We start from the raw sequence: 22,538 nt of genomic DNA, 5'->3' as shown, positions 1-22,538 counted from the left end.
CTGGAATAACAAAAAACCTACGATAGCAAAAATTCTTCTCAATGATAAAAGAACCTCTGGTGGGATCACCATGCCTGATCTCAAGCTGTACTACAGAGCAATTGTGATAAAGAAAAACTGCATGGTACTGGTATAGCAACAGAAAGGTAGACCAATGGAATAGAATTGAAGACCCAGAAATGAACCAACACACCTATGGTCACTTGATCTTTGACAAAGGAGCTAAAACCATCCAGAGGAAAAATGACAGCATTTTCAACAAATGGTGCTGGCACAACTGGCGGTTATCATGTAGAAGAATGAGAATTGAGAATTGATCCATTCTTATCTCCTTGTACTAAGGTCAAGTGTAAGTGGATCAAGGAACTCCACATAAAACCAGAGACACTGAAACTTACAGAGGAGAAAGTGGGGAAAAGCCTTGAAGATATGGGCAGAGGGGAAAAATTCCTGAACAGAACTGCAATGGCTTGTGCTGTAAGATCAAGAATTGACAAATGGGACCTATAAAATTGCAAAGCTTCTGCAAGGCAAGAGACACTGTCAATAGGAAAAAAAGGCCACTAACAGATTGGGAAAGGATCTTTACCAATCCTAAATCAGATAGGGGACTAATATCCAATATATAAAAGAACTCAAGAAGATGGACTCCAGAAAACCAAATAACCCCAGTAAAAAATGGGGCACCAAGCTAAACAAAAAAATTCTCAACTGAGGAATATCGAATGGCTGAGAAACACCTGAAAAAATGTTCAACATCCTTAATCACCAGTGAAATGCAAATGAAAACAACCCTGAGATTCTACTTCACACCAGTCAGAATGGCTAAGATCAAAAATTCAGGTGACAGCAGATGCTGGCGAGGATGTTGAGAAAGAGGAACACTCCTCCATTGTTGTTGGGATTGCAAGCTTGTACAACCACTCTGGAAATCAGTCTGGCAGTTCCTCAGAAAATTGAACATAGTACTATGGGAGGATCCAGCAATACCTCTCCTGGGCATATATCCAAAAGATCTTCCAACTGCTAATAATAACACATGCTCCACTATGCTCATAGCAGTCTTGTCTATAATAGCCAGAAGCTGGAAAGAACCCAGATGTCCCTCAACAGAGGAATGGATCTAGAAAATGTGGTACATTTACACAATGGAGTACTACTCAGCTATTTTTTTTTCCGAGACAGGGTTTCTCTGTGTAGCCCTGGCTGACTACTCAGCTATTAAAAACAATGAATTTATGAAATTCCTAGGCAAACTGATAGATCTGGAGGGTATCATCCTGAGTGAGGTAACCCAGTCACAAAAGAACTGACATGATATGCACTCACTGATAAGTGGATATTAGCCGAGAAACTTAGAATACCCAAGATACAATTTGCAAAACACATGAAACTCAAGAACGAAGACCAAAGTGTGGACACTTCGCTCCTTCTTAGAACAAAACACCCATGGACACAGAGACAAAGTTACAGAGACAAAGTTTGGAGCTGAGAGGAAAGGATGGACCATTCAGAAACTGTTCTACCCAGGGATCCATCCCGTAATCAGCCACCAAACGCAGACACTATTGCATATGCCAGGAAGATTTTGCTGAAAGGACCCTGATATAGCTGTGTCTTGTGAGGCTATGCCAGTGCCTGGCAAACACAGAAGTGAATGCTTACAGTCATGCATTAGAAGGGGCACAGGGGCCCCAATGAAGGAGCTAGAGAAAGTTCCCAAGGAGCTGAAGGGTTCTGCAACCCTAGAGGAAGAACTAACCAGTTCCTCCAGAGCTCATGTCTCTAGCTGCATATGTTGCAGAGGATGGCCTAGTGGGCAATTAATGGGAGGAGAGGCCCTTGATCTTCTGAAGATCATATAACCCAGTATAGGGGAATGCCAGGGCCAGGAAGTAGGAGTGGGTGGGTTGGGGAGCAGGGGGAGGTGGAGAGTATAGGGGATTTTCAGAGAGGAAACTAGGAAAGGGGATAGCATTTGAAATGTAAATGAAGAAAATATCTAATAAAAATGAAAAAAAAACAAGTATTTTTTAATTTTTTGGCTAATAAAATTTTAATAAGTATAGTAAAGTTTGAAAAATCTGCTTTACAATAGTCATTTAAATATCAATCACCAGGTAACATATACTTGTCACCTCAACACACAAGAAGTAAAGGCAGGAGTACCAAGAGTTTTAGGCTAGCCTGGGCTACAAGAAAGACCACCACCAACAATAGAATCAATTCACAGAATTTTCACCCAGTCACAGGGTATACAAACAGGTTAATCAGTAGACACAGGTACAAATAAAATAAGTTAATAGTTCCTTTCAGAGATGATAACTTTACAGATAGAACATGAATCTATAAAAATTTCTAAAGAAATATTAAGTTTAATATTCTTTTGAATATAAATGAAGTATTTTACTTATATATCTTTACAAGAGCAAAAGATTCTTACTGTGTAAAAATAGTCAACTGCTGCTCTCTTTAAGACCTGTAGGCTAAACTTATGAACAGATATAATTCAGAGGAAAATACTACCCTTTCCCCCATGTTTTCCACATATGAGGAAACCCATATTATGCCTAATTACTGTGCCCTCCCGCCTTGAGCAGGCTGGCTCAGAACTTGTTTGTCACAGTTGCTAGCTCACCTAGGGTAGAGTCTTCTGACCTAGCTAAAGTCTTTTGTCTTCCACATCTGCAGCTTCCTGCAAGAAGCTAGCTACCTGCTGAGCTTGTTTTCCTGACAGATCCTGATAAAGCAAACAGGAGATCCTGGCATTGTGGGGGGTGGGTTGCCCCCTTTAAATATCAGACCCTAAAATTAAAGTTGGGCCTTGATCAGAGAACTTTGTCTTGGCTTGTTACTTCTCTCCCTGCCTTTTCCATCCAACCCCATCTTTCCTTTCAGGAACTCAGTAACCCCTGGCTGCCAGCGGCTACAATTTACTATGTTCTCTGAAAAATCCACAAAAATTCCAACATAACTAGAAAAGCAAGAGAAGAAAGAGTAGCAGTGTGTTTAAAGCTGTGCCTTCTTACCCATATGTTGTTGAAGAGCCCAAGAGGAGTTTGCACGAACAGAGAGCATCTTTTCAACAGCTGAAGGAAGTCTCTTCCAATTAGAAAATTCCAAAGTAAAGATAAGGATGTCATCACTGACTGAATCAACCCTGTGTCAACAACATATTAACAGGCCATCAGAAAATAAATGTCTGTATGTCTGTATATTTGCTTCTAGTGTGGAGCTCCAACTTTAACACTTCCCCAAAACCTGTTCCCCAGATCATTAGNAATGTGGCTAGTAAAGAGCCTTTGTTCTCTTAGAGCAGCTGAGGGTCTTCTGTTCCTCCACCTGACAGCTAGCTAGGCAATTATCTCAGTTGCCCCAGCCAGGCACCCATCTTCCCATGTTTGAGACCAGGAATGTTTACCAAAAGATAGCTTATGACCCCTATGCCATAAATGAGCCATATGTTACCAAGGACAGGTCCTCCGGAGAAAAGCTGTAAACTCAACTTTCTTTGTGAACTCCTCCCCGCCCCTTTCTTATGGTCTTTCCTTTAAAAGCCCTCAGTTAAAATGAAAAGAAATGAAATTTAGGGCCTAGGATTCATGTAACTTATGAGTTGTTTTGTTGTGAGCTTAGAAGCCTGAGGCTGAGAATTTAAGGTTCAAATAATGTAAGACATGAAGGGTTCTTTTAATGTAAACTTAAGGTAAAAATTACCCAGGCAGGCCCAGGCTGCCTTGAACCTAAAATCAATTAGCCACCAAGATAAGAGAAAGGAATGCAGGAACTGAGTTATCTTGGTTGACTCAACTGCCTTCCCCTGCTCATTAAAAACAAAACAAAACAAAAAGCTTAAAGTGCCTGAAGTTGTAAATTACCCAGATGCAAGGTCACCCCCGCCCCAGAAGCCTCAGGCCCTTTGGAACTTCCTGCTACCCTAAACCTGCACGTACTATTCTGCTGACCACCTTGCTATGTTTAAATGAACCAATCACATGTAACCACGCCAATTCTCCCCACCCTCAGACCCTTACCCTATAAAGACCCCAAGCTTTTGGGCCTGGTTGTCAACTTCCTCTGTCTCCTGCGTGAGATACAAGTCCACCCAGAGCTCTGCCATTAAAGTACCTCGTGTGTTTACATCAAGAAGGCTTCTCTGTTTCTCTGGGACACCCTGACTCCTGTGACCTGAGGGCCGGAGAGAGTTCCTCACGAGGGGGTCCTACACTAGTACTAACCATATACATATAAGTAAATACCACACTCTTATTTTTAAAGAACTTAATGATGAAAGAAAAAACCACAGCAACTAAGGCAACTTCATTAGACTCCTAGAAGCAGAATAATGTTGTGTGCAGTAATACAAGGAGTCTCAAGAGGATTTCTACATTCCTGAAAAGCAGGTACTTTCTTTTTCCATTGGAAAAAGAACCAGTGTCTTGGCTGAACTTGCCATTACCTTCTCACAATTGGGCTGTTTTGCCAAATGTAGTCTGGCTATCCCTATAGACACAGGATGACCTAGAAAGGATAAAGCTCAAATATTTCAGATGTTATGCAGTTGTTCTAAGAACCTTCATCATTATAAACTCAGCCATAAAGAGTGATCTAACAATGCACTCAGTGTTAAGAAAAATAGATATTCCTCTCTCTCTTTTTTTCAAAACAACACAGGATTCCCTATCAATCGAACTAAAAGAGGCTTCCCCAAATGTTAGAAATGGAATCTAGTGAAAAATTTAAAAAATGGTTAAAATGCCTAAATTCTTTAATCCCCTAGCTCTCTTACATAATGTGTAACCTAACTATTTCTTCAGAATTTATAAAAATATATAAAATATAATAAACACATTTTAAAGGCATATAATGTATATAAATATATTACTAGAATATGAAAACTCCAGTATTGTATTTTTTAGGAGATCTCGCATTATTATATACATGAAATACAGTCAGAACTTTAAGAAAACTTAAAATCCTAGCAAATTACTCATCCAAGTTCAACTACACAGTCTCACATTGTTTTGGAAAAAACAACAAAACAAAACAAAACAAAACAAAACAGAACAGCTATATAACTGTTAGGTGTCAGACCTCAGACAAATGACTAAGGTGTTTACTTAACAGACACTGCCCATGCCCATCAGCCTCTTTCAGCATTGTCAGTACCCATTAAGGAGACATCCTGGTTGGCAGATCCCACCACCTACCATAAACTCTCCTAGTAACTGGGCTGGGCTTCTTCCCTAGCTTCTCTCCCATACATAACCTAGCCATATGCCAGTCTCTTGGTCTTTTGGTCTCCTGGGATCTTGGTCGCTGGCTCCCCTCTCTTCCTCTCCACCCCCGCCCCCCTCCTCACATGTTTCTGTTCAGTACGAAGGTCATGTTCACTCTGGAATCACCCAGATGCCTTGTCTGTGCTCTCTCTTCTATATATAATAAAAACTTCAACTCCTTAGGAACAGTTATGTCTTTTTTTTTTTAATTTCTTTATCTCATTCAGTTAGTATAAAACAATTTCTTTTTATGCTCAATTTCTGCAGACATTCCAAGAGAACAACTGAAGAAAGGAAAGAAACAGAAAGGGCAGTTTAGTTGTTCGTTCCTCAGAAAGTATATTGAGAAAAGGGAGGGAAAGACATAGTTATCTCTTAATATAAAGTGACTCCTTAGTGAAGTATATAAACTGGCATTATCAATTCAGAATGCTAAACTAAATAATTAGATTGTTTATTTGTTTCTTAACACTTTCCTATTTCAACAAATCTTGGAGTATGTACCAAGGATGTATTAACCACAAAAAAAATCTCAACAACTTAAAAATGGAGTAAGAAAATCATCTGAACTAGAAGAATAGTATATTTTATGAACTTTGGGGCTATGTTCAATATTGCTCTCTCCTTAGCAAGAGTTGACTTAGTTGGGTAGAGAATAAAGGGTAACAGTCAAAATTTAACTATTTTTCTTCCATTGGTTTTAGAGAATAAAGGAAAATTGGAGATATTTAATTCCTTTTTCTATTCATAAGTTTTCCTAAATTTAGAAGTAGGAAGGTACAAGAAAAGATGGCACAAGTTTCACAATGGATGGAAGTGTCTGACCTTAAATAACAGAACTACTTCATTCCTATGGGTACATGAAGTTAAAGCAAATTCATTAAGAACATAGATTTGAGTGCCACACAGGATATCTGGGAAACTCCAGGATGTAAAAGTTAAAAGCAATAAAATCAGTTCATGGTTTCAGGTGAAGAAGATTAAAAATACAGCTGAAGAAAAAGTGGATGCTCTGGAGATAGGCTTCACTAGGGTTCAGGATAAAGGAGAACAGACTGTCCGAACTGTCTATAGCTACTTGATGTGTTTAGTCAAATTTGAAGCACAATCAGGAGATGACTTCTAGACAGTGAAAGGTTATCTTTTGCTAGCTAGCCCCAGAGAAGAGCTAATCATGAAATTCACTAAGACATCAGCATCACCTTACATAATTGTGCTAATTACTAGATATAACTGGCACTTGAAAGTATACACAATAGAATGCATATGGGGAGGCAGAACTGTTATGACAAACATATGCAAGTTTCTAAATTAGAGATGTCTCATTGAAGTGTCAGTAATCTTCCTGTTTCATTCAATTATCTTAAAAATAGAGTTTTACACAAATTAATATAAAAGAATAGAGAGTGGAAACTGAGCATTTGATAGGCAGCTATACATTTTTAAATCATCTCTTGAGAGAATACAATCAGGGATTCAGTATGTTATTAGGAAAGTGGAAGGAAAGTAGAGTCCACAGAAATAAAAGTCAACTTTAAGAGGTAGGGAGATGTTGCTCAGAGATGCTCAGCATGTAAAAATGCTTGCTGCTGAGCGTGATGACCTCAGTTCAATTCCTGAAACTGACTGTTGCAAGGCTAACATATTTCACTAAGAGTCTTTAAAGTAACACATTCTCTCTTAGACTGGAGACTTTGGTTCTATTTTTTCATTTGACTAATCAAACCTGTTGTTCACATACCATACTACAGGTACCTATCTAACTTTTGCTAAATCTGGAAGTGCATAGAAACAATCTTGTCACCACAGAATCCTGACTCAACATTCATATAATCTTTTATAAAGGGTTGACATGATAAACAACCAGAACTAAGTAAGCTATATACACAGAAACCCTGAAAGTTACATGTTTCCTAATCACTTGCATGCAGACACTTCTTATAGAACTCTGTGCTTTAGTATCCTCTTCACTGTTTTCAGCCCCCAACTCTTTCAAACTAGCACAGCTACAATGGTCAATACTCTCACACAATGCAGATATGGTGGTTACTACACACACACACACACACACACACACATCCTAGACTAGACATCTCAAGAACTGATGTCATCACCAATGGGAAGGGCTCATTAGAAGGATTTCTTACCAAGAACTGCTGCACAGCAGAATCAATGGGTCAAATCCAGCAAGCAGGAGATGTGGCAACCATGCCTTGTATTTTGTTTGTGCTTTAACTGCATAACTTACAAATTCAGATGTATGATTCCAAGGTACCATCAGGGAACCTTTCTTCAAAAAACAGCAAAACATTGAAAACTTCTCATACTTGAGGCAGTATGCCAAATGAAGTTCATTTAACTTGGCTCCATACTTCAAAAGAATATTCACAATTCCAGTAAACTCACAGCTTCACCAAAAAATAAAAATAAAGAAGAAATAAAGAGAAAGAAAAAAAGAAAAAGAAGTTTAAAAGTTAGACTGCATTACAACAAATACTTTTAACAAATTTTTAATAGTAGTAACAACTGGAAATGAAAATGGCACTTGGCATAACCAATGGCTTTTACATGCAATAAGTTTAGATAGAGTAATGATAAAGAAAACTTTATCATTTATGAATCAATCACTCTGGATTGTTTGTGCTTTCAATGCAAAGATTTTTAAAATGTCTTTCACACAGAAACATTTTTTCAAGCTATAATGTTTTCTACAATTAATAATTTCTGCTATATTTTTTAAAAAAGCTAATGAAGAACATGGCAAGTCCCTGAATATTGATTCATTCTACAATCCTCCGTGTTATGTATCCATAGCCAATTTCCACTCTTTTATATTCAGCAAATATGTAGATAGTTAGGTAGGTAGGTAGATAGGTACAGATATCACACTTACCATACATGAAAGTTTTTCTAATGAACAAATTTTAACTTAAAACTCTGTGTTATACAGGGGAAGGCCAGGGCCAAGTAGTGGGAGTGGGTGGGTAGGGGAACAGGGGCGGGGGTGGGGTATAGGGAACTTTCGGGATAGCATTTGAAATGTAAATAAAGAAAACAATAAATAAATTAAAAAAATAAAATAAAATAAAAAACTCTGTGTTATAAAGTTAATCTTAAATTTTAAGTACTTCTGTGAAATAAACATTTACCATTTTAGCCTATTACATTAATTGCTTAAAAACAGATCATCAAATACCGATAGTATCTTAGTAAGGGTTTCTATTCCTGCACAAACATCATGACAAAGAAGCAAACTGGGGAAAAAAGGGTTTATTCAGCTTACATTTCCACATTGCTGTTCATCACTAAAGGAAGTCGGAACTGGAACTCAAGCAGGTCAGAAAGCAAGAGCTGATGCAGAGGCCATGGAGGGATNTTCTTTACTGGCTTGCTTCCACTGGCTTGCTCAGCTTGCTTTCTTATAGAACCCAAGACTACTAGCCCAGAGATTGTATCACCCACAAGGTCCCCCACCCTTGATCACTAATTGAGGAAATGCCTTACAGCTGGATCTCATGGAGGCACTTCCCCAACTGAAGCTCCTTTCTCTGTGATAACTCTGGCCTGTGTCAAGTTGACACACAAAACCAGCCAGTACAACTGACCCCTTGTCAACTTGACACAAAACACATCACTATTAAGCCTCAATCCTTACTTTCTTATTCATCCCCAAGATCTAAATAATTCTAAAAGTCCCACAGTCTTGTATATTAAAGTTCAATCCCTTTAAAATGTCCAATATCTTTTAAAATTCAGTCTCTTAACTGTAGGCTCCACTAAAATACTTTCTTCCTTCAAGAGGAAAAAATATCAGGGCACAGTCATAATCAAAAGCAAAAAAAAAATCAATCTCCAACCATCCAATGTCTGGGATCCAATACACGATCTTCTGGGCTCCTCCAAGGGCTTGGGTCACTTCTCCAGCCATGCACCTTGTCTTCTAGGCTCCAGCTGCCTGTATTCCACTGCTGCTGCTGTTCTTGGTGGTCATCTCTTGGTCCTGGCATCTCCAAAACACTGCATGACCCCCTTCAGTTCTGGGCCATCAAATACACCTTCACCAATGTCCTTCCATTGACTCTCACAGTGCCAAGCCTCAGCCACTCTTCATGACTCCTTCATGCCTTCAAAACCAGTACCCCCTGGGTGACTCTTACACATTACCAAGTCCTGCTGCAGCATGAAGTAAAACCTTGGTTATCTCTGGAACAAAGCCTCTGTGCTCTCAAACACTTCTCAGAAGATTTTACCTCAATGATGCTGGTCTCTTCTTAATCACAGCTAATTTCTTAGCTCCAGCTAACCAACATCAATAGTCCCAGTAATGCAAAGTTTTCACTTTAGTAGTTCTGGTATCTTGTTAGTCACAGCTGACTCTTCAGCCCCAGCTAACCAGAACCACAAAATCTTAATCAAAAGCAATGGCCCTGTAAAGAATCATTAATCTTCCCTATGAAATTTCACAAGCCAGGCCTCCATCTTCCGCATTGTTCTCAGCATTATCTTCCAAGCTCCTACACAACATCTGACAGAGCCCTTGATACTGAATGGATCTTCTACCCCAAAGTTCCAAAGTCTTTCCACAGTCCTCCCCAAAACATGGTCATGCTGTCACAGGAATACCCCACTATGCTGGTACCAATTTGTCTTAGTCAGGGTTTCTATTCCTGCACAAACATCATGACCAAGAAGCAAACTGAGGAAAAAAGGGTTTATTCAGCTTACATTTCCACATTGCTTTTCATTACTAAAGGAAGTCGGAATTGGAACTCAAGCAGATCAGAAAGCAAGAGCTGATGCAGAGGCCATGGAGGGATGTTCTTTACTGGCTTGCTTCCACTGGCTTGCTCAGCTTGCTTTCTTATAGAACTGAAGACTACCAGCCCAGAGATGGCACCACCCACAAGGGGCCCTCCCACTTGATCACTAATTGAGGAAATGCCTTACAGCTGGATCTCATGAGGCACTTCCCCAACTGAAGCCCCTTTCTCTGTGATAACTCCAGCCTGTGTCAAGTTGACACACAAAACCTGCCAGTACACTTAGTTAAATGGAAAAAAAAAAAAGAAGGTGTAAGTCCCATTTGAAAAAGTCACAGGAGTCCAGGACCCCTCCCAGCTCCCAATGTGCCAGACTGGAACAGAGACCCTGCTCTAAACCCAATCCCTCACAGCATACACCCCCAATGCAGTTCGACCTGCAACGCATCTCCCCTGCACCAGGAATTCAGACACATGGAGCTTCTTAAACTCGGCCCAGAGTTTAAGAATGCCAGGATCCCTGTGACCCAAGAAAGCAGATTCTCTCCCAGATGGATACCATGGCACCTTCCAGCTCCCACCTGTGCCCCCAAAATGATACCTGATACCACACAGCACACACAACAGTGGTAGCTCGACACCACAGCTCAAATTCCCAGGCTCACAGGAAGGACAGGCTCCAGTCAGAGACAGGGAGGTGATAAAACCAGAGATAACCAGATGGCAAGAGACAAGCATAAGAACATAAGCAACAGAAACCAATTTGACTTGGCAGCTTCAGAACCCAGTTCTCCCACCACAGCAAGTCCTGGATACCACAACACACCTACAAAGCAAGATTCAGATCTAAACTCTCATTTCATGAAGATGACAGAGGGCTGTAAGAAGGACCTAAATAACTCTCTTAAAGAAATACAGGAGAACACAAGTAAACAAGTAGAAGCCCTTCAAGAGGAAACATGTAAGTCCCTTAAAAGAAGTACAGAAGTACACTATCAAAGGTGAAGGAGTTGAATGAAACCGTCCAGGATATAAAAATGGAAATAGAACCATTAAAGAAAACTCAAAAGGAGACGGGCCTAGAGATGGAAAACCTAGGAAAGAGAACAGGAGTCACAGATGCAAGCATCACCAACAGAATACAAGAGACAGAAGAGAGAATCCCAGAAGCAGAAGATACAATAGAAGACATAGAGTTGACAGTCAAGGGAAATACAAAAAGCAAAAAGCTCCTACCTCAAAACATTCAAGAAATCCAGGACACAATCAAAAGACCCAACCTGAGAATAATAGGTGAAGATTCCCAACTCAAAGAGCTGTAAACATCTTCAACAAAATTATTGAAGAAAACTTCCCTAATGTAAAGAAAGAAATGGCCACAAACATACAAGAATCCCACAGAACACTAAACAGATGAGACCAGAAAAGAAATTCCTCTTGTCACATAATAATTAAAACATCAAATGCACAGAACAAAGAAAGTATATTGAAAGCAGTAAGGGGAAAAGGTCAAGTAACATATAAAGGCAGACCTATCAGAATTACACCAGATTTCTCAAAAGAGACTCTGGAAGGCAGAAGATCCTGTACAGATATCATACAGACCCTAACAGAACAAAGATGAAAGTCCAGGCTGTTATACCCAGGAAAAATCGCAATTACCATAGATGGAGAAACCAAAGTTTTCCAAGACAAAACCAAATTCAAATAATATCTTTCCACAAATCCAGCCCTACAGAGGATAATAGAAAAGTCCTCCAACACAAGGAGGGAAACAACACTCAAGAAAAAGCAAGAAATTAATCTTTTAACAACAAACCTAAAAGAAGAGAAAGACACAAATGTAATTCCAACATTAACAACAAAAATAACAGGAAGCAATGATCATTGGTCCCTAATCTTTCTAAACATCAATGAACTCAATTCCCCAAGAAAAAGACTTAGGCTAACAGACTGGATACATAAACAGGAGCCAACATTTTTATGCATACAGGAAACATACCTCAGAGTCAAAGACAGACATTACCTCACAGTAAAAGGATGGAAAAAAAATGTTTCCAAGCAAATGGCTCCAAGAAACAAGCTGAAGTAGCCATCCTAATATCCAACAAAATAGACTTTCAACCAAAAGTTATCAAAAAAGATGAGGAAGGACACTGCATATTCATCAAAGGAAAAATCCTTCAGGATGAACTCTCAATTCTGGAAGCCAATGACTGAAATGCAAGGGCACCCATATTTGTAAAGGAAACACTACTAAAGCTCAAAACAAACACTGAACCTCATACAATAATAGTAGGAGATTTCAATACCCCACTCTCACCAATGAAACTATAACAGAAACTAAAAGAAACAGATACTAAATAGAGACACAGTGAAACTAAAAGTAATGAACCAAATGAATTTAACAGATATCTACAGAACATTTCACCCTAAAACAAAAGAGTATACATTCTTCTCAGCACCTCATGGTACCTTCTCCAAAATTGACCATATACTTGGACACAAAACAAACCTCAACAGATAGAAGAACATTGAATTAATCCCATGTATTCTATTGGGCCACCACAAATTAAAGCTGGTCTTCAATAGCAACAAACATGACAGAAAGCCCACATACACATCAAAACTGAACAACTATCTACTGAATGATAATTTGGTCAGGGAAGAAATAAAGAGAGAAATTAAAGACTTTTTAGAATTCAATGAAAATGAAGGCACAACATACACAAACTTATGGGACACAATGAAAGCAGTGCTAAGAGGAAAATTCATAGCTCTGAGTGCCTCCAAAAAGAAATTGGTGAGAGCATACACTAGCAGCTTAGCAATTCATCTGAATCTCTAGAATAAAAAGAAGTAAATACACCCAAGAGGAGTAGAAGGCAGGAAATAAACTCAGGGCTGAAATCAACCAAGTAGAAACAAAAGAACTATACAAAGAATCAACAAAATTTGTAGCTGGTTCTTTTAGAAAACCAACAAGATAGATAAACCCATAGCCACACTATCTAGAGGGCACAGAGACAGTATCCAAATTAACAAAATCAAGAATGAAAAGGGAACAACAGAACAACAGAAAATGAGGAAATTCAAAAGATAATCAGATCCTACTACAAAAGTTTATACTCAACATAACTAGAAAACTTGGATGAAATGGATGAATTTCTAGACAAATACCAGGTACTAAAGTTAAATCAGGATCAGATAAACCATCTAAACAGCCCTACAACCCATGATTGAAATACATGCAATCATTAAGTCTCCCCCCCCCCCAAAAAAGCCCATGGCCAGATGGTTTTGGTGCCAAATTCTATCAGACATTCAAAGAGAATCTAATATCAATACTCCTCAAACTATTCCACAAAATAGAAACAGAAAGAACACTAATTCTATGAAGCCACAGTTACACTGATACCTAAACCACAAAAAAGACCCAACAAAGAAAGAGAACTACAGACCACTTTCCCTTATGAATATTGATGCAAAAATACACAATAAAATCCTTGCAAACCGAATCCAAGAACACATCCAGAAGATCATCACATGTGATCAAGTAGGTTTCATCCCAGGGATGCTGGGATGGTTCAATATATGGAAATCCATCCTTGTAATCCATTATATAAACAAACTCAAAGAAAAAAAACACATGATCCACTAACTCATTAGATGTGGAAAAAGCCTTCGACAAAAATACAACACCCATTCATGTGAAAAGTATTGGCAATATTAGGGATTCAAGGTGTATACCTAAATATAATAAAAATCTCATTAAAATGAGATTAGGTGGGCTCTATATGTTCCCTCTCCCTACTGTCTGGTATTTTATCTAATGTCCTTCCCAGGTCTTCACCTCCCAGGTCTCTGGTACATTTTAGAGGGTCCCCCCAACCTCCCACCTCCTGAGGTTGCCTGTTTCCATTCTTTCTGTTAGCCCTCATGGCTTCAGTCCTGTTCTCACACCCAATACCATATCAAGTTCCCATCTTCCCCCACCCCTGTCCACTTTTCCTCCCAGGTCTCTCCTTTCCTTCCCACTTGTGATTGCTTTCTTCTCTCTCCCATGTGGGACTGAGGTGAATTCACTTGGGCACTTCAGCTTGTTGACCTTTTGGAGTTCTGTGGACTGTATCTTGGGTATTCTTGGCTAATATCCACTTATTAGTGAGTACATACCATGCATGTCATTTTGGGTCTGAGTTACCTCACTCAGCATGAGCGCTCACAAAAAGTGACTTAGCATGACCTCACTCTGGAAGACCCAACATGCAGCTGAAAGAGTCAGATGCAGATATTTGCACCCAACCAATGGACAGAAGCAGCTGACCCCTCTTTTTGAATTAGAGAAGGCTGAAAGTAGCTGAGAAGAGCAACCCTGTAGGAGGACCAACAGTCTCAATAAATCTGGACCCCCGAGATCTTTCAAACATTGGACCACCAAACAAGCAGCATACACTAGCTGATATGAGGCCCACAACACACATATAGTAGAGGACTGCCGGGAGGGTCTGTGTTCAATCAGAGATGATGCACCTAACCCTCAAGAGACTGGGGGCCTCAGGGAGTTTAGAGGTCAGGTGGGGTGTGGGTGCAGTAGGGACATCCACGTGTAGTCAGGGGGTGGGGAGGAGATATGGGATGTGGAACAGTCGGAGGGTGGACGGGGAAGTGGGAATAAAATATGGAGTGTAAAAAAGTAAACTAAATCAGTTTGAGCCATCCCTTTAAACAAACCAAAGCCGATTTCATGCAGAGTATGAAAATTAATATTTGACTTTTTAATATTTTAAAGTATAATTATTAAGAACTATATTAGGAAATGCTACATATCAAATATGTTAAATGTAATAATATCTGAAAACCACAATTTATTCTAAGGCTTTTAAACTTAAAAACGGGAGGAAGGGTAAGTTAAAGGTAAATAACCCGAAGCAGTCAGTACCTTACTTGATGAAGTTTCATTTCTGATTCTTGAATCATTTTAAAGACATCAGAGTAGGCTTGCATTTACACTAATACATTTAAAGTATTCCCTAAAACTATTAAACTAAAAGTATAATCCAGGTTCAAAAGGAAAAGATAAACCATCTGGTATTATCAACCTCACTTCTGCTAAACTGAACACCAGATACTGCAGCAGACCTGTCTAAGTTAGCAACTTAATAATAACAGAGATACCAAGTTTCCACTATGAAGAAAAGTTGCTTGGGAATTAAAAACAAGTAAAATGTAACAAATGTACATACTCCTTTTGGAAAGCCATGCACAGAGGGGAACTGAATCCAAATACCAAGCACATTTGTGCATCTGGGCTATAGCCATTCTGCAGTAACATTTCCAGGCACTCTTCCCGTCCTCCAAACACTGCAGAGTAAACAGGGCTAACTTTGTCTGGTCCAGTGTCACAAGCCCGGTTAGTAAGTGGTATTAACAAGTCCAAGGTCCTTCAAATACACAAATGGAAGAATATTTAATAGTCTAGGTGCATGCAACATCTTTTCCATACATATTTTAAGAATCATCCACTGACTGGACAATTTAAAGACATTTTTGTCTTTCCTAAACTTTCTTTCTTTCTTTTTTTTTTTTGTTTTGTTTTTTTTCGAGACAGGGTTTTTCTGTATAGCCCTGGCTATCCTGAAACTCACTTGGTAGATCAGGCTGGCCTCGAACTCAGAAATCCACCTGCCTCTGCCTCCCGAGTGCTGGGATTAAAGGCGTGCGCAACCACGCCCGGCCTTTTCCTAAACTTTCTAACTCCAGTAAATGTCTACATGCTTCATAGCTACTACAAAATATTACCCGGACTATTGCTTAGTGCAAAGTTAAATAGACCTGAAAAAGAATTGATTAATATAGTAAGTATACCTGTTTTCCTCATTAGCTGTTATTTGCCTTACCACATGACCTATGCCAATTTTATGTTTGGTATTTTAGGACCTAATAAATTCTTTAAATTTTTAGTACCCTAAATATAAACTAGTTGAGAAAATGAGGGGCTAGGGATATTGCCCAGAGGTAGAGAGTTTGTATATTATGCTGGAGGACCTGGGTTCAATTCCCAGCACTGGGGATTGTATAATGGACAGATGTGGTGACACATCCCTATAAGTTAGCAGGCAGAGACTGAAGCAGAATAGTCATGACTTCAAGGCCTACCACAGCTGAATAACAAATCCCAGAAGCCAGGGCTACTCAGCAAGGCTCTGTTTCACATACAAACAAATAATAACAGAAAATAAAATGAAGTATTTCTTTCTTAAATATTAATCAGATTGGTTTCCCATTCGTAAGAATTTTTAAATATGGCAAGTGACATGAAATGAGAAATTACAATTTAATCACAAGAAACTATAACAGTAAAATATTACAATCTCAGAAAAAATATAATCATTAATATCTGAAGTACATTTACAAAGAAGCAACTGCTAGACAGATGGCTAAAATGTAGTTCTTACATTGTCTGTAACCTTATCTTAACAATAAGCTGCACAGAAGACTATTCAGCTCTGAAGACAAAACTATAAGGACTAAGCAGCCAGAAAATTCCCCTCCTTTCTAGGACTGTTTCTCTCGGCTGATTTTCCTTCCATAAAATAGACCTAAAATAACACTGAAGAACTGAAATCATAGATGGATTACCTTTGAAGTAGGCTACAGATGAAATCAGTGCAACAGAATTCTCAAAATTGAACATAAGACCAAATTCCTATGAGAGTTTTGGTTATTAATTTAAAACTGAGTACAACTGTTTAAAGATTTTTTTTTCTAAATAAGTTTATCAACAATTAGAAGAAATGGACTTAAATTTTTTGTAAAGGACACAAATTAAGTGATAAGGGGGTATAAACTAGGAAAAGGTTAGAAAAGGGTGAAAGTGTTCAAAACATGGGATAAAAGTCTCAAAGAATAATAAATTTTAAAAAGCATTTAGAGCAATATGAACTAACCAGTACCCCCAGAGCTCGTGTCTCTATCTGCATACGAAGCAGAAGATGGTCTAGTCAGCCATCATTGGGAAGAGAGGCCCCTTGATCTTGCAAACTACATATGCCCCTGTACAGGGGAATACCAGGGCCAAGAATTGGGAATCAGTGGGTAGGAGAGCAGGGGTGGGGGTGGGTTGGTATAGGGAACTTTATGGATAGCATTTGAAATGTAAATAAAGAAAATATCTTTAAAAAAAGCATTTAGAGGAAATACCAAATATTGAAAACAAGTATTTTATTAAAACTAAGAATCTGTTTGACAACTTTTAAATAAACATGTCTGAATTTTAAAGATGGGCTAGAAAAGTATACTGCCACAAGGCAAACATGCTTACAAAGACCTTTGAGAACATATGCTACCTAGTGACAAACTAGTTAGTTTGTAGACTTTGTTTACCTACTGTCTAAACATAACGATAATTTTATTATTTTTAATTAAACATTAATGGTATGTATTGGAAGCACCTTTGTAGAATTATGACTCTAAAGATTGCAAACATGATTTTGAAATCTGTCCATACTGATTTATGAGAGGGAACCTTATTCTTATTGATATAACCAGGTTACTAACTCTAAAATTCCCCTACTCACCAATACTTTCCCCAGAATATACTAATAATTTCCTAGGGACTTCTAGCAAAGAAAGAGTAACAGAAGCATGAAAAAATACCAGACTAGACATGAGATTAGGTAAAAAGCTTAGTCAAAGGGTTTAAGATAAGGTAGAGGACTTAACTCACACAAAAGGAAGACTTCATTCCAAAAAGATCACATACTCCTTTTGCAAACACGGAGATAATGCAAATTCGTGAATAAGGCCATCAGATTGCTAGTTAAAGGTGTTTGAAATAAAACTAGCAAGAAAGGGAAAGAACAGCCATCAGTTAAAGAAATCCCTTTGCTCCATATCTATACCATCTACAAATAGTCATTCTTCCTCAGAGTGGGAAAATGAAAGATATAGAGGAGCAGAGAAAAAAAAAGTATGGGGAAGATGAGGAGTAAATTTAAGCATCCCAAAAACTGGTTTCAGAAAGGAATGACCAAGCATTTTACCTGGAGGTAAAGAGTCTGACTCATATCTATTCCTTATTAGCTTTTAATTCCAAGACTAATTTTATTCCATTTTGAGCACTTACTCTGTATGGCCCATTTGTGCAGCAGCATGAATAGGTAATTGCCAATTGTCTTCATTACAATAAAGATCAGGATCTGCCCCACTGGACAGCAAAAGCTCCACACATTTTGCATGACCCTCTTGTGCAGCAATAAACAATGGGGTAGCTTTATCCAAGGCTTGGCAATTGACATTTGCACCTAACACAAAACAAAATACTTAACCAATAATGGACATAGATATTTTTAAAAAGAAGAAAGAAAGATGAAAACATAAATTCAAGCTGCCATAAAATGTTTGCATAGTACAAACGCTTTCACCCTTACTGGATGCTATTGAAAAATATACTTATTTTACTAACCTGTTGAAAATCATTTTAATAGTTTTTGTTCTGCATTAGTAAGAATGTAAAGGATAGTTTAGAATTCACTTTAATCCCAGCACTTGGGAGGCAGAGACAGAGGTAGGTGGATTTCCGAGTTCGATGCCAGCCTGGTCTATAGAGTGAGTTCCAGGATAGCCAGGGCTACACAGAGAAACCCTGTCTTGAAAAAAAAAAAAAAAAAACTCCTACTTATTCCTTTCTTCCTTTCCCTGGCCAAATAAGCACTGTGGGTTCCAAGTACAAATATTTTTTAAAGATTTATTTTATATGTATTTATGAGTTATGTGTGGATGTGCACACATATTTGTGCACATGAATTCTAGTATCTGTGAAGGAGGCATCAGATTCCCTTAGAGCTGGAGTCCATAAGTAGTGAGCCTATCTAACATGGGTGCTAGATCTGAACTCCATCTTTCTGCAAGAACTCTTAGCCACTGAGACACCTCTCAAGCCCCAAAGTATATTTTAGTAGGAAAGGATGTAGTGACCTATAATTCCAACCCTTGGAAAAGAAATATCACAAGTTTGAGGCTAACCTGTTTAAAAAAAATGGAAGAAATACAATGGAAAATCATTGATGATAATTCCCAAGAAAGTATATGTTATGAGACTTATGTGTTTTATTGATGCATTATTGGGACTTATGACTTTATTGATGTCACTAACTAATTTTAGACTAAGATTTAAGAGGAAAACATTACCAATAAATGACTGATATAGATGGGATCTACTATTAAAAACCATATTACAATTATACATCTTCTGTCATGAGTATTGCATAGTAAAGGCAACAATAAATAGGAATGATATTTTTTAATGGAGCTGAATGGTTTTAAAATAAAAACTTTAATTTTAATACTACTATATACAATTTTAAAAGGTAGCCAGGCAGAGTAAAGCAGTTCTCTGTAAGTTTGAGATCAGCCTGGCCAACATAGTGAGTTCCAGGATTGCCAAAACTACATACTGAGATCCTATTTCCACAAACAAAATCAAACAAAAAGATTTAAAAGGGCTGAAAATGGACTTAATTGTTGAGAAACTTTTGAAATTGTTAAAAAAAAATTAGCATATTTCCCTAATCACCTCACCAGCAAATAACATTATTAGATATGTTAGGTCTCATACTATCACATGATTGTGTCAATTTTTAAATTTCTCAAATATATCTCATTAGAAAAAACACCATCAAAAATTGGGAAGATTGACTATCTTTTACTCAGTACACCTTGAACAAGCTACACAAGGTAAATTAAAGACTGTATAGAACCTTCCTGAATTGCCAAAATGCTAGGCAACTAGAATCTTCTTGATTTGGGTGCCTCATCTTGCTGTCAGCTTCAGAGAGAAAACTACAATCATTGAGAAGCCGAAGTTAACAGTAGGACCTGCTTTAAAAAAAAAAAAGTCAAACTTCTAGTTTGATTGACAACTTCAAAGTATCAGAAATAATAAGGAACCAGTTGCTCTAAGACTACAACTGAAACATTTAAAAAGTAAGGCACTGAAGGTAAAGTCATTTTACATGATTACATTAGAAACAGACCTTCATACCCCCTAAATAATGATATTTTAAAAGTTTAGAGAAGAAAAAAATTTAAAAAAAGAAATACAGGAAGCACTATGCCCAGATTGTGCCAGCACATACAGTGAATGTCTTAACATAAAAAGAATAATTTTAGGAAGTTATTTGAGAATCCTCATCTTTAAAGTACAATCTCATAATTTCTGAGACACCTTCTTGAACATCATGAAGGTTTATTCTTTTTCACTTTCTACCTGGACTTAAATATGTAGAGATTTGGGGGATTTTGGTTTGGTTTGGTTTGGCTTTTTGTTGTTTGGTTGTTAGGTCAGTTAGTTAGTTAGTTTGTTTGTTTTTGGCTTTGGTTTTAGGATTTTTTCTTTGTTTTTGTTTTTTGAGACTCTCTATGAAGTCCTGGCTGTCTTGAAATCCACTATGTAAACCACTCAGCAAATCTGTTGGTACGTGTTTCCCTCTAATGATCCCTGGTTTCCTAGCTCTGTCAGAGCACACACACTAAGACTTTAAAAGCCATTCTTTGCTGAACCCTTCAGGTCAGACAATGTTATTAAAAAAAAAAAAGACATAGTCACACAATCTTTTTGGCAACTGCTACATCTGTAACCATAGTAACACAGAAACTTTTACCTGGGAACATACTGCCATCAGTACACTTTTAGTTGCTACTTATATAAATTTCATCACCTGATTCAAGAATCATTCTTCTCTAAGAACACAGTTAAAAACCATGATACCACAAAGGTTATTCTTACCAGATGAAATAAGCATGCTCAAGCTCTCTAGCTTCCCATATTGAGCAGCCACAAACAGAGGTGTGATTCCAAAGTCATCTTGGCATTCTCTGTCTGCTCCTTGCTTAAGAAGCAGTTTCATAGCCTCAGCACTTCCCTAAAGCACAGACATGCATTTTTAAGCGAGGAAAAACTCTTTCTCATGGAGTTTTACTTTTCTTATTTTCTCAGTAAAGAAAAACTTCAAAAAATGTAATGTCCTGTTACTTTAGATGAAAAAGATATGACATCAAATTACTCTATAATTCTATACAACCTATTAAATGTAAACAAATACTGGCTTTTAGCAATTATAATCATTAGTACTGCAAAATCAGTTTGCTAACTCAAGCAGTAGGGGCTATCATGTTTTCTAAACATAGACTTACAATAAAACATACAATTTCACCTTGTCAGTTTGTATCCCACATATTCTGATAGTTATTTATATAATCCCTATAATCCAAAGATGCTCCAGCCATTATAACAGCTGACTTATTTAGAATAATCATTAGCATTTAGCCTGCCTTTTCTATACTGCACTTGCCATTATAAATCAGATAAAACAAAAAGCAAAAAACTGTATAGGAAAGGGTAAGAAATACAATTTACACAGAAATGAAATAATAAATTCAGAGTCTACCTGGAAAGAAGCCTGGTGCAAGGAATTCCATCCACACATAGAATGGGATCCTTTGACATTTGCTCCATGTTGAAGCAACAACTTCAATACATCTATCCGTCCACTTTCAACAGCTGCAATACAATAGTCAGAGAAATTACTGTCACCAAAAGATGTTTGTAAAGCTGGACATTTTCATGATGTTCTCATCATTTTACATATCTTGTAATGCACATTATTATAATAATGCTAAGATTATTCCTAAACATTTATCAATTATCTTAATCCAGTTTCACTTACATATGTGTGATTTTTTTTTTCCAAATGAAACATGAAAAGAGATTGGTGAGAAAAGAGCAAGAAACAAATATTTATTCTGTCTGATAAAGGTGACAATGTAGCTCTAGTTTTTTAACAATGCAGGTGAGTGTGCAACAAGGTATACATCCTAGAAGAACTAATCTGGAAATGCAGTTTCAATAAAGGACAGAAAGGGTTGCTATCATTATTATCTTATCACAATAGACAAGAATAATTATTGTGAAGGCCTTATAGCTAGTTCCCAACTACAAACTTCACCTCTACTGACTAGTATTCATGACAGTAGAAGGTACTCTGTACAAAGAGAGGAGAAAAAAATATGACTCAGCCACAAACCCTGCTGCTACCTACAACAGTAACCTGCCTGAAAGATATACTGGTACAATAGTGACACAATGTTACTGAAGTAATCAACCACTTTTTAAATGGATTACATCCCACTTCATGAGATGGAAGCCATACCTGACACTGCTGAGGTGACCAAGAATCTGAGACTAGATAAGTACAGGTCTAGGGAAAAGCCTAATATTCATCCTGCTAAAGGAATGTAACAATAAGTTGACTCCATAGATCAGTGCCTTAGTCAACCTGTATCAGAGAAAATTCTTCTTGCTCTAGATAAGAATTAATGATCCGGTGCTTTTTCCCGCCGAAGGAGGGGTGTCTGCCCGGGAGCAGTCTCCAGGCCTGAACCAGAAGGTGAGCCATCTTTGCTCCAGTGCACTGCNGGGGAGAGCGCGGACTGGAGA

General features: G+C 37.9%; 1 protein-coding gene across 1 annotated transcript in view; it reads right to left on the bottom strand.

Moving 5' to 3' along the window:
* Asb3 (ankyrin repeat and SOCS box containing 3) overlaps window positions 1-21,628 on the bottom strand; it is a gene marked incomplete at its 5' end in the record, with an annotated part of 37,034 nt that extends 15,406 nt beyond the window's left edge. Inside the window, 6 exons of the mRNA XM_021211544.1 lie at window positions 3,030-3,160; window positions 7,427-7,687; window positions 15,286-15,483; window positions 18,168-18,345; window positions 20,829-20,964; window positions 21,490-21,628. Coding sequence (XP_021067203.1) covers window positions 3,030-3,160; window positions 7,427-7,687; window positions 15,286-15,483; window positions 18,168-18,345; window positions 20,829-20,964; window positions 21,490-21,628 — 1,043 coding nt within the window. The remainder of the gene's footprint in view (window positions 1-3,029; window positions 3,161-7,426; window positions 7,688-15,285; window positions 15,484-18,167; window positions 18,346-20,828; window positions 20,965-21,489) is intronic.
* Between the last annotated feature and the right edge of the window lie 910 nt (window positions 21,629-22,538).

This window comes from Mus pahari, chromosome 14 (assembly GCF_900095145.1).
Source record: "Mus pahari chromosome 14, PAHARI_EIJ_v1.1, whole genome shotgun sequence".
NCBI classification, from domain to species: domain Eukaryota; kingdom Metazoa; phylum Chordata; class Mammalia; order Rodentia; family Muridae; genus Mus; species Mus pahari.
Note: the sequence above shows the minus strand (reverse complement) of the source record. Positions and strands in the feature narration are given on the sequence as shown.